At 37.8% G+C, this 12,954-nt stretch overlaps 1 protein-coding gene across 6 annotated transcripts in view; it reads left to right on the top strand.

Moving 5' to 3' along the window:
• LOC134664971 (uncharacterized) overlaps positions 1-10,773 on the top strand; it is a 574,567-nt gene extending 563,794 nt beyond the window's left edge. For 5 of the 6 annotated variants that reach the window (XM_063521718.1, XM_063521717.1, XM_063521719.1 and 2 more), the window contains 2 exons: positions 3,464-3,605; positions 6,467-10,773. In XM_063521718.1, coding sequence (XP_063377788.1) covers positions 3,464-3,605; positions 6,467-6,636 — 312 coding nt within the window. In that variant the 3' untranslated portion in view covers positions 6,637-10,773. Of the gene's footprint in view, positions 1-3,463; positions 3,606-6,437 lie in introns of all 6 variants that reach the window. The other variant, XM_063521720.1, reaches the window with a different exon arrangement.
• The last annotated feature ends 2,181 nt before the right edge of the window (positions 10,774-12,954 follow it).

A 12,954-nucleotide genomic window follows, 5' to 3' on the forward strand; every position in this document is an offset into this window, starting at 1 on the left:
GTCATAGGTTGAAAACGTTACGGTCCGAGCAAGATAGCAAGGGATTTTAAGCAGAGTGGAAAGAATCCGATGATACTTTGTTGATTGATTGGTGATAATATATGACGTAGGTAAATATTATTGTTTAATTTCATATAGGTATAGTATGAATAATCTCAGGGGAATTTTTCGGGCTCGGACCCTAATCTGTTAAACAAAATACATATATTGTTTCCTTTATGCAGTGGTTACAATGCTTACTGCTAATAGCCCCGACGTAAGTAACGGAAACAAACCCATTCAAAAAGCAAATTTACCATTCTAATTACATGGTTCAAATTCTTGAATCAGCCCATTCGTAGATAACACGTTTTTGTTATCTCAAAAAACAAGACCACCCTAATTGTTCTCTGAACAAGCTGTCATATGAATTTCAACCTTAATACTATCACGATAGTTGCTTTTTAAACGACATGGTTGCTTTGGCACGAGCTGTAGACCGCTCTTAAAAGAAACAAAGGCTTTTGTTTAACGGATTAGCACCCGAAATCGAAAAAATCATCTGAGATAATTCATACTAAGTATACCTAATAGGTAGGATACGTCATCCTATAATGCGTACCTATTTTATCTATCTTGACTATCAAAACGACTGATTGATAACAATTGTAATATCTTTATAATTAAAACAACGACATTTATAAATAAAGTGAATGTTTTTACAATTAATGATAAAATTGTTGTGTTAGACCTAATAACGCTTATCATTTCATTCAATAATAACGTACGCTAAGGCTTGCTGGTTTATTCTTTTTGAACAAATATTCAGCGAAAGTTTATACATCACCTGTTAACAATGTGAGTAAATAGAATATTAAAATTGCATATTTCCCATTTTCTCCCAATTCCCAAGCCAGTTTGTCTAGCCCAGCCATTCTCAAAGTGTGTTCCGCGGAACCCTAGGGTTCCGCAAAGCCTCTGTTGGGGTTCCGCGAAAATATACTTGTAATAATAATAAAAAAAACCAGCTCTTCTATAGGTATATCTGGTCCACCACAGTGATGCACGAACATTTTTAATTTGGGGTTCCGTCAAATATTTCGCTTGCCGAAAGGGTTCCGTCGCCAAAAAAAGTTTGAGAACCGCTGGTCTAGCCGGTCATGACCAGTTTAGACGCACCTATCCAAGCTTATTCAACAAATAAGTAGTCAGCCTCAAACATGCCTTCTAAGACCTTACACGGGCTCTAATACTATCTCCGATATTGAATATCAGTTGTCTGAGCGGCTACCGCGAAAACCGAAATTCGCAAATTGCGGGGATCTTTCTCTTTTACTCCAACGAAGGCGTAATTAGAGTGACAGACAAAAATCCCCGCAATTTGCGAACTTCGATTTTCGCGGTTATAGCCCTGTACTCCAGGCCACAGTATAGCGAAGGTGACTTTTAGACCTAGTAGTCCAACTTCGAACAATTTATAATGAGGGTTTCCGCGATCGAGATTTTCACTAGATGGCAGCACCGTGACGAGAGGTCTTTTTGACAGCCGTTGTCAAAATCCACCAATAAAAAACATGGCTGAACATGATTGGTGGATTATATGGACAGCTAGCTAGACCTCTCGCCACGGTGCTGTCATCTAGTGAAAAACTCGATTGCGGAAACCCTCATTCAGTTGTATGTTTTTTTTTCACCACACCAGCTCGGAAAGGCTTACTTTGCACTTCAAAAACGGATAGCAAAGTTGCATTTTATTAACATGTGAGGCAAAGTAATCAAATGCAAATTTTGAGTTGTTTTATTATGTTTGCTGGTAGAATTTTATTGACGATGAGTTTGGATGATAAATATTTAATAACAATCATTTGGATTTGATTTGGTTTGATTTTGTTTGATTGATTGTTTGATTTTACATTTGGTATTTGCTTCGGGTTGGTGTGGTGAAAATTTTTGTGTTTCACTCGGGGCAAATTTTGTTTAACCCTCGTGCTTTGAAACCCTCACAACGCTCAAGATTCCATTTTCGAACCACTCGCTACGCTCGTGGTTCAATTTTGGAATCTTTCGCTTGCTCGGGTATCAATATTAGCACGAGCGGTTAAACAACAACTTTGCCCCCGTGTAAAACAAATAACTATTTTATTGTTGGAAGTTGGATACACGGTACCTATAAATGACTGCATGTACCCTGTCCAGGCGCGCGCCAACCTGCTGGACGTGATGCTAGCGTGTGGCGTGGCGTAACGGCGTGATGGTGGCGTGGTGCCATCTAGAATCTAGAATTCTTTACACTCTCCTTGAAATCCCTTGTTCTGCCGCTAGGCTAGGCTAGACCACGGACCTAACGACATAGGGTTAGATAGCTCTGACCGTAAGGTCTTCAACCATATGACCTATGACAATGCTTAGGATGATATTCCACCTGTCCAATTTCTTGCGTCTCACATTTTGCTTATTGACAGAGTGAGACGCAATTACATTGGACCAAGAAATTGTACAGGTTGAATACCGTCCTTACAACTACAGTAGACTCACTCAAACTCTTCCTTCTTCTCTCTCTTTCTTTTTAGTGTTTTTTGATACTCCAAAGTTGCAAAGGTATATAGCCGGGTTCACATTTGTCTGTCGTGTTGTGTTGTGATCTTGTGATGCATCAGAACGGTATCGGTTTCACACATTTAATATGGTTGCGTTCACATTTCTCTGATATCGTCTGTTGTGATGGCTTGTGTTGTGTCGCATCACAAGCGATCCCGGTCCGCGTCAGGACGGGTGAGGTGCGGGGGGCGGTGCAGCGACACGACACAGCGCATCAGACTAGTGTGCACGCGCCAGTGTTGTGTTGTGACGTGTCAGAGCCGCATCAAGTATGGACGAGGAGTGTGAACTCTCCGATAGCCAAGAAGGAACTGATAAAAAATGCGTCATAACACACTGAGAGAAAAATCATTAGTAAACTAAACCAGGAATTAAAAAACAGTTCTGTACTGGGGGAAAAAATGAAGTTTAGTAATATGTAATTATAGACGTTTCACTATTTCTGTAAAGTTTATTTATTTCTACAAACAGCTCAGTAATCCTAAATCTAATTTCAACAAACAGATAATAGAAATGCAAGAACTAATAGAAATTGCAAAAGTCAATTTGTTCCTATTAGTTGACTCTCCTTGTCCCCGGATTAAGTTTATTTTTGTAATTCTAAGTGTGTTTTTGTTATCCTTTTCTCTCAGTGCACGTCATATAGATGTGAACAGTATGCCATCACGACAGAGAGCATCACAACACACCACGACAGACAAATGTAAATGCGGCTTATGGCTCCTCTACACGATGGGCCAACGCCGGTCACTCCAAGGGACGCAGCCATGCGGTAGAATGAGATAGCAATATCACTTGCTCCCTCTAACGCATAATTGCGTCCCTTGGAGTGGCCGGCGTTGGCCCATCGTGTAGAGGGGCCATTAAATGAGTGTGCACTGTGCAGGCGCGCGCCAACCTGCTGGACGTGATGCTGGCGTCGAGCGACTCGTCGCCCTCCTCGTGCGGCTCCTCCCCCGCCGAGCCGCCGCCGCCGCCCGCCTACTCGCGCCTGCACCGCCTGCACCGCTCCCGGAGACAGAAGACCGGTAACTACACACTCTTCTTTAAGGCAGGGGTCTCCATTTTTTAACCCTTACATTGACGGAAAACACGGAAGGTCGTTAGTTTAAATTAAATGATGGTGGTTAAGAAAAAATATGGTTGTCTGTAAAGTCGGTTTACGGACGATAATTTTGCGTGATAACGTCATAAGAAAACGTGGCCGTAACGTTACCATGGAGATTTGTCCACAACGTTACCATGGAGATCTGTCCACAACGTGACACTTTCACGGTGTTTAAAAGACATTATCACGCTAAAAAATACTAAAGACGGTCCAAAGTCATGTCCAGTAAATATTTTTGACGTTACTAATTTAAGACACTAAAGTTATTATAAGTATGTCCCAACCAATTGTTCAATCAAAAAACCGCCTGAAAAATAAAACAGTGACCTGTCATAGAAAATTTCAATTTGGAGCTCTTTAACCCTTTTCCAGGCATAAGTCCATACACGCCATTAGAATTTCAACTTTAGCCTTCCGATTTAAGGTTGAAATTAAACCTAATAAAACCTCAAAAATGTTGGAGACCCCTGCACTACTTAAGTTAATTACTAAGATTAGTTTACCATTGAACCCGAGAAGTTATTATAACGAAGAATTGTTAATATTGTAAACCTGAATTATAGCAATGAATACCCTTCATTTCAAAGAAAAAAAAATACCTTTGCGTGTAATGAGTTTAACATTTTAAGTAGGTATTTTAAACAACTTTGTGGTGACAGAGATAAGATTAACCCCTGGAGCGCTACTGTCACACGTATTATGCTGGTAACTAGTATAGGAGTTTCTGAGTAATTTTGGGGCGCTCCACGGGTTAACACACTTCATTGTTATATTTCAGGCTTTCGCTGTATTTGTTAATTTTAGATCCGGGTGACTTTGTAAGAACTCTGTTAGGCTTCCCATAGACGAAAAGCCATAGAGTTAGACCAAGAAAAGTCTGCAGACATTTTGACAGCACACGCAGTGCCAGTGTTATGTATACGTCTTAATATCATAGAAGTTTGACGTTTAAAATAACACGTATATACTACGTGTACTGTCCAAATCTTTGCAGACTTTTCTTAGTTTAACTCTAGAAAAAGTCAAACTGTAGTCAAATAAAGGCGCAAAAATACACTGTTCGTCCATAGGTGGTCTTAAATATTTGGTATTAGTGGGTATCATATGTGGCTGATTGTATTTCTTATGTGTTTGTACTTTTAACTTTGTTTTATTTAGTTTCCTGGCACTGATAAACATGTATTAAACACTCATTGGGATAAGGGTTTCATTTTCAATCTTGATCATGTTTGACGGTGCAGAGTTTTAGTTTAAGTTCATTGTCATTTTAGTTTATTAACGCTTTATTAGAGTTAGACCAAGAAAAGTCTGCAGCGATTTTGATAGCCCACGCAGTGCAAGTGTTATTTATACGTCATAATTTCATAGAAGTTTGACGTTTAAAATGACACTTGCACTGCGTAGACTATCAAAATCGCTGCAGACGTTTCTTGGTCTAACTCTATTACATTTATTTTAAGCGTGAATTTTTGAAACAAATAGTAATTATCTGGATAAGTGGGTCGCTTAAACACGAGTAATTAGTTAAATGCATTTCCAATCGATTATAATGTACAGAAAGTTGTTTTTCGTTCCAAATAAATACGAATCGAATCGAAGCGTAAAATATATACCTATGTAACAAATCCAAAAAGGATCCATTGGAACGAAATTCATTAGATGAAATCAACTTTTCGTAGAAACGGAGTCTTGCTTCTGCATTGAAATGAAATTGAATTGAAGCTTACCATGAGCAATGTTTCAGAAATTCACGAGCCAATATTGTTATCTGTGTCATGTCATGTGTTGTCATGTAGCGACGTCATCTGTCCGTGACAGGTGGCGTCGTGTGTGTCATGTCCTTGTCACGTCCAGCCACGTCACGTTTCCGCTCTCACTCACGCACCTCACTCTGTCGCCTCATCTCGAGTAGACGTCATACGAGATGCCGTACGGCTTTGCAAATGAAAATTTACAGAAAATTTTCAGTGTTATCGGTACGCTGTCAGAATGCTGAAGTAATAAATTGTGCCCTGAGAATATAAATAGAAGATACATATTAAATATATTATACTATTCATTGATCGCTGTTCGGACTGTTCACACAGACAGCGAGTACTTTTTCTAAGGAAAAACCCTTGCTAGCGAAGAAAAAACTCGCTCGTTTCTACACCGCTCGGACAATTTTCATTCATGTTACGACTCTGTTTTAACTTTTAGTGAATCTTCAATAATTATCCTGGATCTAAGTGTCTTTGAAAATTACGTTTATGAAATTTGCAAAGCAGTAGGGCGATCATTAAACTGATCTACCTGAAAATAACTGGTTATTTTATTTCATATACCAACAAGGAACTTTCAGGTAGAAAAGTTTCACATATTAGATCAGGGAAGGCTACTGTTGACTTAGATGTGGTCTAAGAAGCAGATAAGGGGGATACTGGCGATAAACCGTTGTTATAAAAAAAAGATTCTCTCGCAAAATGGATAATTATCTCTTTAAATTATAAGAAACGTCTGTCTATCTGTAGCCATTAGCGACATTATGTGAACTGCCGGCGTCCTATTTAGCTATAATTTACCTACATATAATATTTCCATTAAAACTAGCCCGCGTAGACCTACCTCGATCTGCAGAAGTTCACATAGGAACTTACCACGGTTTAATAAAAAGTTTAGAACTGTCAGTATCCCCCTCAGTAGCAGGAGGCGCTAGGGAGCGTGAGAGACGGGAGCTAGCCTGGCTGCGGGCTCACCCGTCCCGTCTCCGTAGAGTCGCCGTAAGCGTGTGGTACGTTGCAGCGGCCGCGCTGCGCAGCCGCGGGCTCGGCGTGCTGCGCTGGCCGCGCGCGCGCCGCCCCTCCATCCTCGGGCGCGACGGCTTCTTCGTGCGCTACGGGGAGCCCGAGCGCGCCGCCGTCGCCACCTTCGACTTTCTCGACGACGAGGAGACCAAAGACTGTACCTATTAGCGATAACGCCTCCTAAAAAGTTATAAACTATATTTTTCTATGTGATACGGTGACTGAAGTGTATCGCTTCCGCGTTTGTGCGAGCCAAATTGTTTTTCTAGTGTAGCGTTGTTGATTGCCGCACTCGGGTGTGGCTGCGGCTTCTTAGACGTTTTACGTATTTGTAAATCCATCTTGATTTTGCCCCTTGGATACTGTCCTCTGTATCATGAAAATACTTAATTACTCTGGCAAAATCAGAATGGATGAAAAACACTTACCTACTTTTAGGTGTAGTAATTTCACTCTTGTAACGTTAACTCGAAACTACGACGAAGCACCTAGTCTTTAAAATCTTCCTCGTTTTTACTAAGTAAGGTAGAAAATGGGCCGAGTTGTATGATGACGTGTTTGATGTACAAATTGGTAAAACTTTTTCGTTTGTTTATTCGTGTAACAAAATCGTACCGCATTGAATGAAATTCACAATCCTGTTTTGCGTAATTATTGTGTTTGATTGTTTTATCTGCGTGTGAACGCTTGCAACACAGCTTGTACGAGCGATAATAGCTTTTATTACAATAGCAATACGAACGGTTGATTACTCCCAGCGATGTCTTGCTTACGCTTCGAACGACTTAGGTAAGAAGACGAACTATTGACTAAGAAAATGGAAAGCTGCGGCCTCGAAGTAATGTGATATTTTTGTATATACTGTAAGTCCCACTTATTTTCGTATACATTTAAATGGATTCATTTGTAACCGAACGAAGCGTTTTCAGCTGTTGGTTCTATGGTGAAAAGATAATGTGTTTTCGTGTAGTGTCGTGCGTGGCGGTAGTTGCACGATATAGGCTTGAAGTTGTACTAATACACTAAGAGATGGCGCTATTGTCAATTACAACTTTTTAAAAACCAATTATTCGTTGTAACGTCCAACTATCACCACGTAATTATACTTAAACTATTAGGTACTTATGTAAATACTGACGATGATGAATTCACGTAACGAGCTATAGTAACTACACCTATTAATTATAAAGAATAGTCATATTATAGTGTAACTGTCGATTAACCTTACAAAATCCATTAAAATCGAAGGGTACTAAAGTATGTTAAGTGTATATAATATTACTTGTCATTGATGCTATTTATTGATTTGTATCATTTGCGGGTCTTCGATAGTTTGTGGTATACTTAGGTACATATCATGAATTTCTCGTTTATTTATATTTATATTGGCGTGATTTATGGCGATTCTTGACTTGGGAACTGTAATGGCCACAATTTGGGTTGCTATAGCAAACGACTACCTCTGTGACATGAATCTCAAAGGGTTTATAAAAAAAGTTAAGCTTATATAGCGCCACCTGTCGGACAATATGTCAATATGTTCGATAGACGCGCTGTAACTACTGAAATAAAAGTGATACATTTATAACAATTTGTTTAACTGATAGCATAATAGTAAGGTATGCATCCCACTTTGCAATGTGCACACTCAACCAGAGAGCGATACGATTATTACTAAATAATTTACTTGTAACTTACTTAGGTACTGCAACCAAATTGTTTAAAAAACTCTCACTAAGGAACAATTACGGGAGTAACAGATGTCAGAAATTTTGGCTGTTTGTCAGGAATGCGGCTGGAATACGAAAATGTCAGGAATCTTAGTGAATTGTCAGACTTTTCTATTATGTACCTAAAAAGGTACATTATTCAAATTTACTTACCTACATAAATTCAAAACAAATCAAATTTAAACAATGTATCAAGCATACTTAGCATATCGCGCAACCCAGGAATTTTGTCAGGAAATTCGAAATTTGGATCTGGTAACCCTACCTCCATGTCTATTACCCGCATATCTAAGAAAATGTTTTTTTATCAGTTCATTGACAGCTATTTTAATCGAACCTTATCCTTTCCGGTTGATTGCACATCCTTACATCAAGTCAAGGTACGTCTGTTATGTATACTTGCTCTTAATTGTTTATATCTTATATATTTTGATTGCTTACGGTTGTAAACCTTTGCCAATTATGGTTATTAAATTGCATATGTCCAAAAACGCGTCTAAACAAAAAGAACATCACCCTGCCGCTTATTTGCGTAGTTTTGCAAAATAGATCCAAATCAAACAATTTTTTTAAATAGATCAATATGACGAACGTTATTTGTGTTAGGTACCTATTTGGATCCGTCTAAACTGACCGTTTAAATCCCAGCCTATCTTACGAGCGAACAAACAAAATGTCGAAAAAAATAAACATGTTATTTTTTTAGAACTCACAGAAATTGCAGAAAATTAGCTTGCTATATATTAATATCTCGTTCCCACACTTTCATTACTATAATATGTAGTAGCAATATAAATATACAAAGTAAAATCATTCTTAGGCGCGTGTGATATCACCATCGAAGCTTGTAAAAGACGGGTCATTTTAGTATAGACTAAATGTAGATGTCCTATGAACTGGAATCTTGCCTACTTGATATCCAGGACCTTTATTACACTTTGCTTTGATCTCATTGGTCATATTATTTTATTTCATTGGATCACACCAAACCCACGTTACTTAAAGTCACTTAAAGTTCACTTTGGCAAAGTGGAATAGAGGCTCAATAGGATTGATTTCTCCGATTTTTCTGCAAGTTTTTCGGTCAATTAGGTACCTACTAGTTTCTTAGCCTAACTATTAACATTTCCACGAAATCCACTCGTTAAGCACACACAGTTTCAGTTTAGGGGCTTTGCTTTAAAGTTTTAAAACGAATTTACGACTTTGGTCGCTACACCGACGGCGCGATCCGGGAAATGAATTAGAGATTCACTAGATATGAAATAGTAAAGATATGTGACGTTCCACGGCAAAAGGTACCACTGCCCCGGCTGAATATTGGAGCGGCCATTAATAATAGCGTAAGCGGCAACCGCCATAAGGTACCTTTTGCCGTGGAACGTCACATATCTTTACTATTTCATATCTAGTGAATTTCTAATTCATTTCCCGAATCGCGCCGTTACACTTTAACATTTGACATTTTCACTTCCTACTAAGTGAATATTTTTTGTAACTTCGTTTGTAAACTTTTAAGCCATAAGTATCCTCTGGTTAAATTACCCCAGCCTTGTTTAACGGTTAATATTGAAGACAATAAAGGAAGATTTATACCTATTATTAATTATTGATAAATATTAACGAAGCGAAACGATCGATATCTAAAATATTAACTTATTAGTATAGGTTACCTACATTATTGATACGATGTATTTGGTACTCTGTAAATGCGAATTGGACAGGAAACGTTTGTATATAAATTTGGGTATTTACTAATTAATAGTTATTACGATTGTACAATCGAGAAGTTTTTGTAGTGATACCAATTATTAAAAAATATCAATTTGATTTCATTATTATCGTCCATGTCGGGTGTGGTAACCCTGTGTTTGATTTATCGTATACCTAAAAATAGTAATGTTAGTAAACAATGTAAACAAGTTAGATAACATCTATGCAATTTACCTCCGGAAATTATGTAAGTAAATTACAATTGTTTGCATTAAAATTACCGAGGCAATGTAAGGCCGTGGTTATTTTAGGTCTCGACTGAAAAGAATGTTGAAACAACTGTCATAACAATTCCTATCACCTATCTAAATAGTTAAGTGAAAAGGATCCAACCTACAAAAAAATTATAATTTAAAATTGTCTAAAAAAAAAGGTTAAATTAGAATTGATTTTGTTTGCGAATTGGATCCTTTTCGCTAAAAGAACCCCCGAGTATTCAGTTGTACCTATTTTCATTCCTATCCATAGTTGTTAATTGTCATGTAAAATACATAGTTAAAACGAATTGGCATATTTATTTCATAATAAAAACGTATTATAACCATTGTATTCATTATAAATAACCGTAGGATCCAAGAGGTACTGTGATTGGTAACTACCACTTAATTTTGGAGCACAATTCGAAATAAATGAAAATTTAATATAAATCATTCCTTGGTAATCGGTGCATTTGTTCGTACATTCTAACCTAAGAAATAGAATACTTGAGATAGGTAGGTACTTTGAACAGTACAAAAAGTGTAGAATAACTGTATAATTTAACTTAAACAGATGGGTAATAAACGATTCCGTTCCCAATTGATATTTTGTTTCATTTAACTTGTTTGATTTGTACACCTATTCAATATACTTACCTAATTTTTTTTTTTCAATTCAAAGAAATTCAAAAGACACAAGAAATCACTGAAATTATCTGTATTAATTAGATCCATAAAAAGCGTTTTGAAGAATTAATTCCCAGCAAGCTGGAAATCGTTTCAACTCCTTCGTTTAGTCATGTGAGCAACTGAGCATATTGTATATTATCATAATGTATATTATGGGAGCCTTAAAAAGTGGTCTATCCCTGACTTTAGGATGTTTATGAATCGAAAAAGCGACAGGTCGGTTATCTTTGGCAATTTGATCGCATTATTGCTACTGTCCAAAGTATATTTATCTGACATTTTCTCGAGTCAAATAGGTCCTTTGCTGGCTATAACTAAACTCGCAGTTTGTTATCCATAATTATATAGTATGTAACGTAGACTATACATAATTCATGAAAATGTAAAGCAATTATCGATCATCATGCCATTAACCTATAGGTAAACCCGTATATTTTGTATCAGATAAAAGCTGTGGAAGGCCACATTCGTACGTGTAGTGACATTACATTACATTACGATAGGTACGGCTATGCATGGCATTTCATATTTTATTTACCCCAACGAATTCAATTTCACAGGTTCTTGCAAAAATATACGGTATGTTATTTTAATGCAGATTAAGTTGTGTGAATACAAATAAGTCATGATTGTGTTTATATAGTAGGACATTGAAGTTTTATTCAGTCTCAACATCATCATCAAGTAGGAAATTAATACAAAGACACAAAATAAGTAATAATATACAAAGATTAAGGGTATTTAATTAGTCGTTAATTCTACAAAATATGTGTCTGTCTCTTCCCAAAAGAGTTAATTCTCCTCATAAGACGCCAATCCACATAAAACACTTTTCTTTATGGAAGCAATCCCTAATGCCTACCCAATATGTCTCGTTTTCAACTATTTAAATATCTATAATTTTATCTTCAATTTAAGCATATTTTAATGCATTTACAATATCTAAAACGACCACCAAACCTACCTAACATCTACCTAATATCTAAAACTAAACCTACACAGACCCAAGATACCGCAAGAAACTCGCGGCGGCAAGAATGATATTTTATTCCTCGCATTATCCCGGCATTTTTGCCATCGCTTATGAGAGCCTGGCCACAGAATAAATAATAGTACTAGGTACAGAAGACTCACTCTCTAACAAAACGCGTCTGTCACGATCAGCACAGATATGGCCGCTAGGTTTATGGCAAACCCCAAAATTGGGGTCGAACTTTTTACCTACCTGTAGCAAAGCGACGAAATCGTGGAGTGAGACACACCTGGCCTGGCTTTGTCGGAAGCCGGTGTTGCTCGAAGGAGCCTGGAGTCTGCTTGACAACATTAAAGTCGGTTGATAACCCCCGCCTGTTTTTCCAAATTTCGAAGTCTGTTAAAAAATGATGGTTCGGTTGGGCAGATTGAGCGGTTAATTATTCAATCGGCATTTTATGTGGGATAAAAACACACATTAGTCACGAACCCACACTCGTCTGTTTTCGGACTGATAAGCCTAAGGTCAGATCTAGCCCAACCTTCAGAGACTATCTTCACGGATGGCCGGTGCACGGCTGCACATGCACGTGTGGTCAGATAACCTAGTAGGTGTGCGGCGGCGTTACGTTTCAACACCGGTAGGTACGGTTTCGTTTATGGTTTAAGTTTATTTTAAATTGATATCGTCGGATCGTCGCCGTATATAAAGAAAAATTCACATCCAGTACATGAAGCCGAAATCGAAAACGTGTCTTCAAAATTTGCAGCATCTATTCCACAGCTCATCATGCTCATCAAGCAAGCCACGGCGATTTTCTTGATCTTAGGAATTCTATAATAGCGAGAGAGAGAGAGGAGGTAAGTTTTAGTTACCAAGAGATTTTTATGGCGGCGAACGTAGCCAAATGCCGAAATATTTAACTGCCTGAAATTGTCGTTAAAACAGATCGCCCCATGCAAAAACAGCTAAGTTACCTACCGTTAATTTCGGCTCGATTCTAACTTTAAGATACGTCAATTAATAGACGAAGTGATGTTTTTGTTTGAAGAAACGTCACATTTGACACTGACATATCTAATCCGTATCGTTTCTAGATCTATTAATTGACTTATCTTAAAGT

Source organism: Cydia fagiglandana, chromosome 6 (genome assembly GCF_963556715.1).
Source record: "Cydia fagiglandana chromosome 6, ilCydFagi1.1, whole genome shotgun sequence".
NCBI classification, from domain to species: domain Eukaryota; kingdom Metazoa; phylum Arthropoda; class Insecta; order Lepidoptera; family Tortricidae; genus Cydia; species Cydia fagiglandana.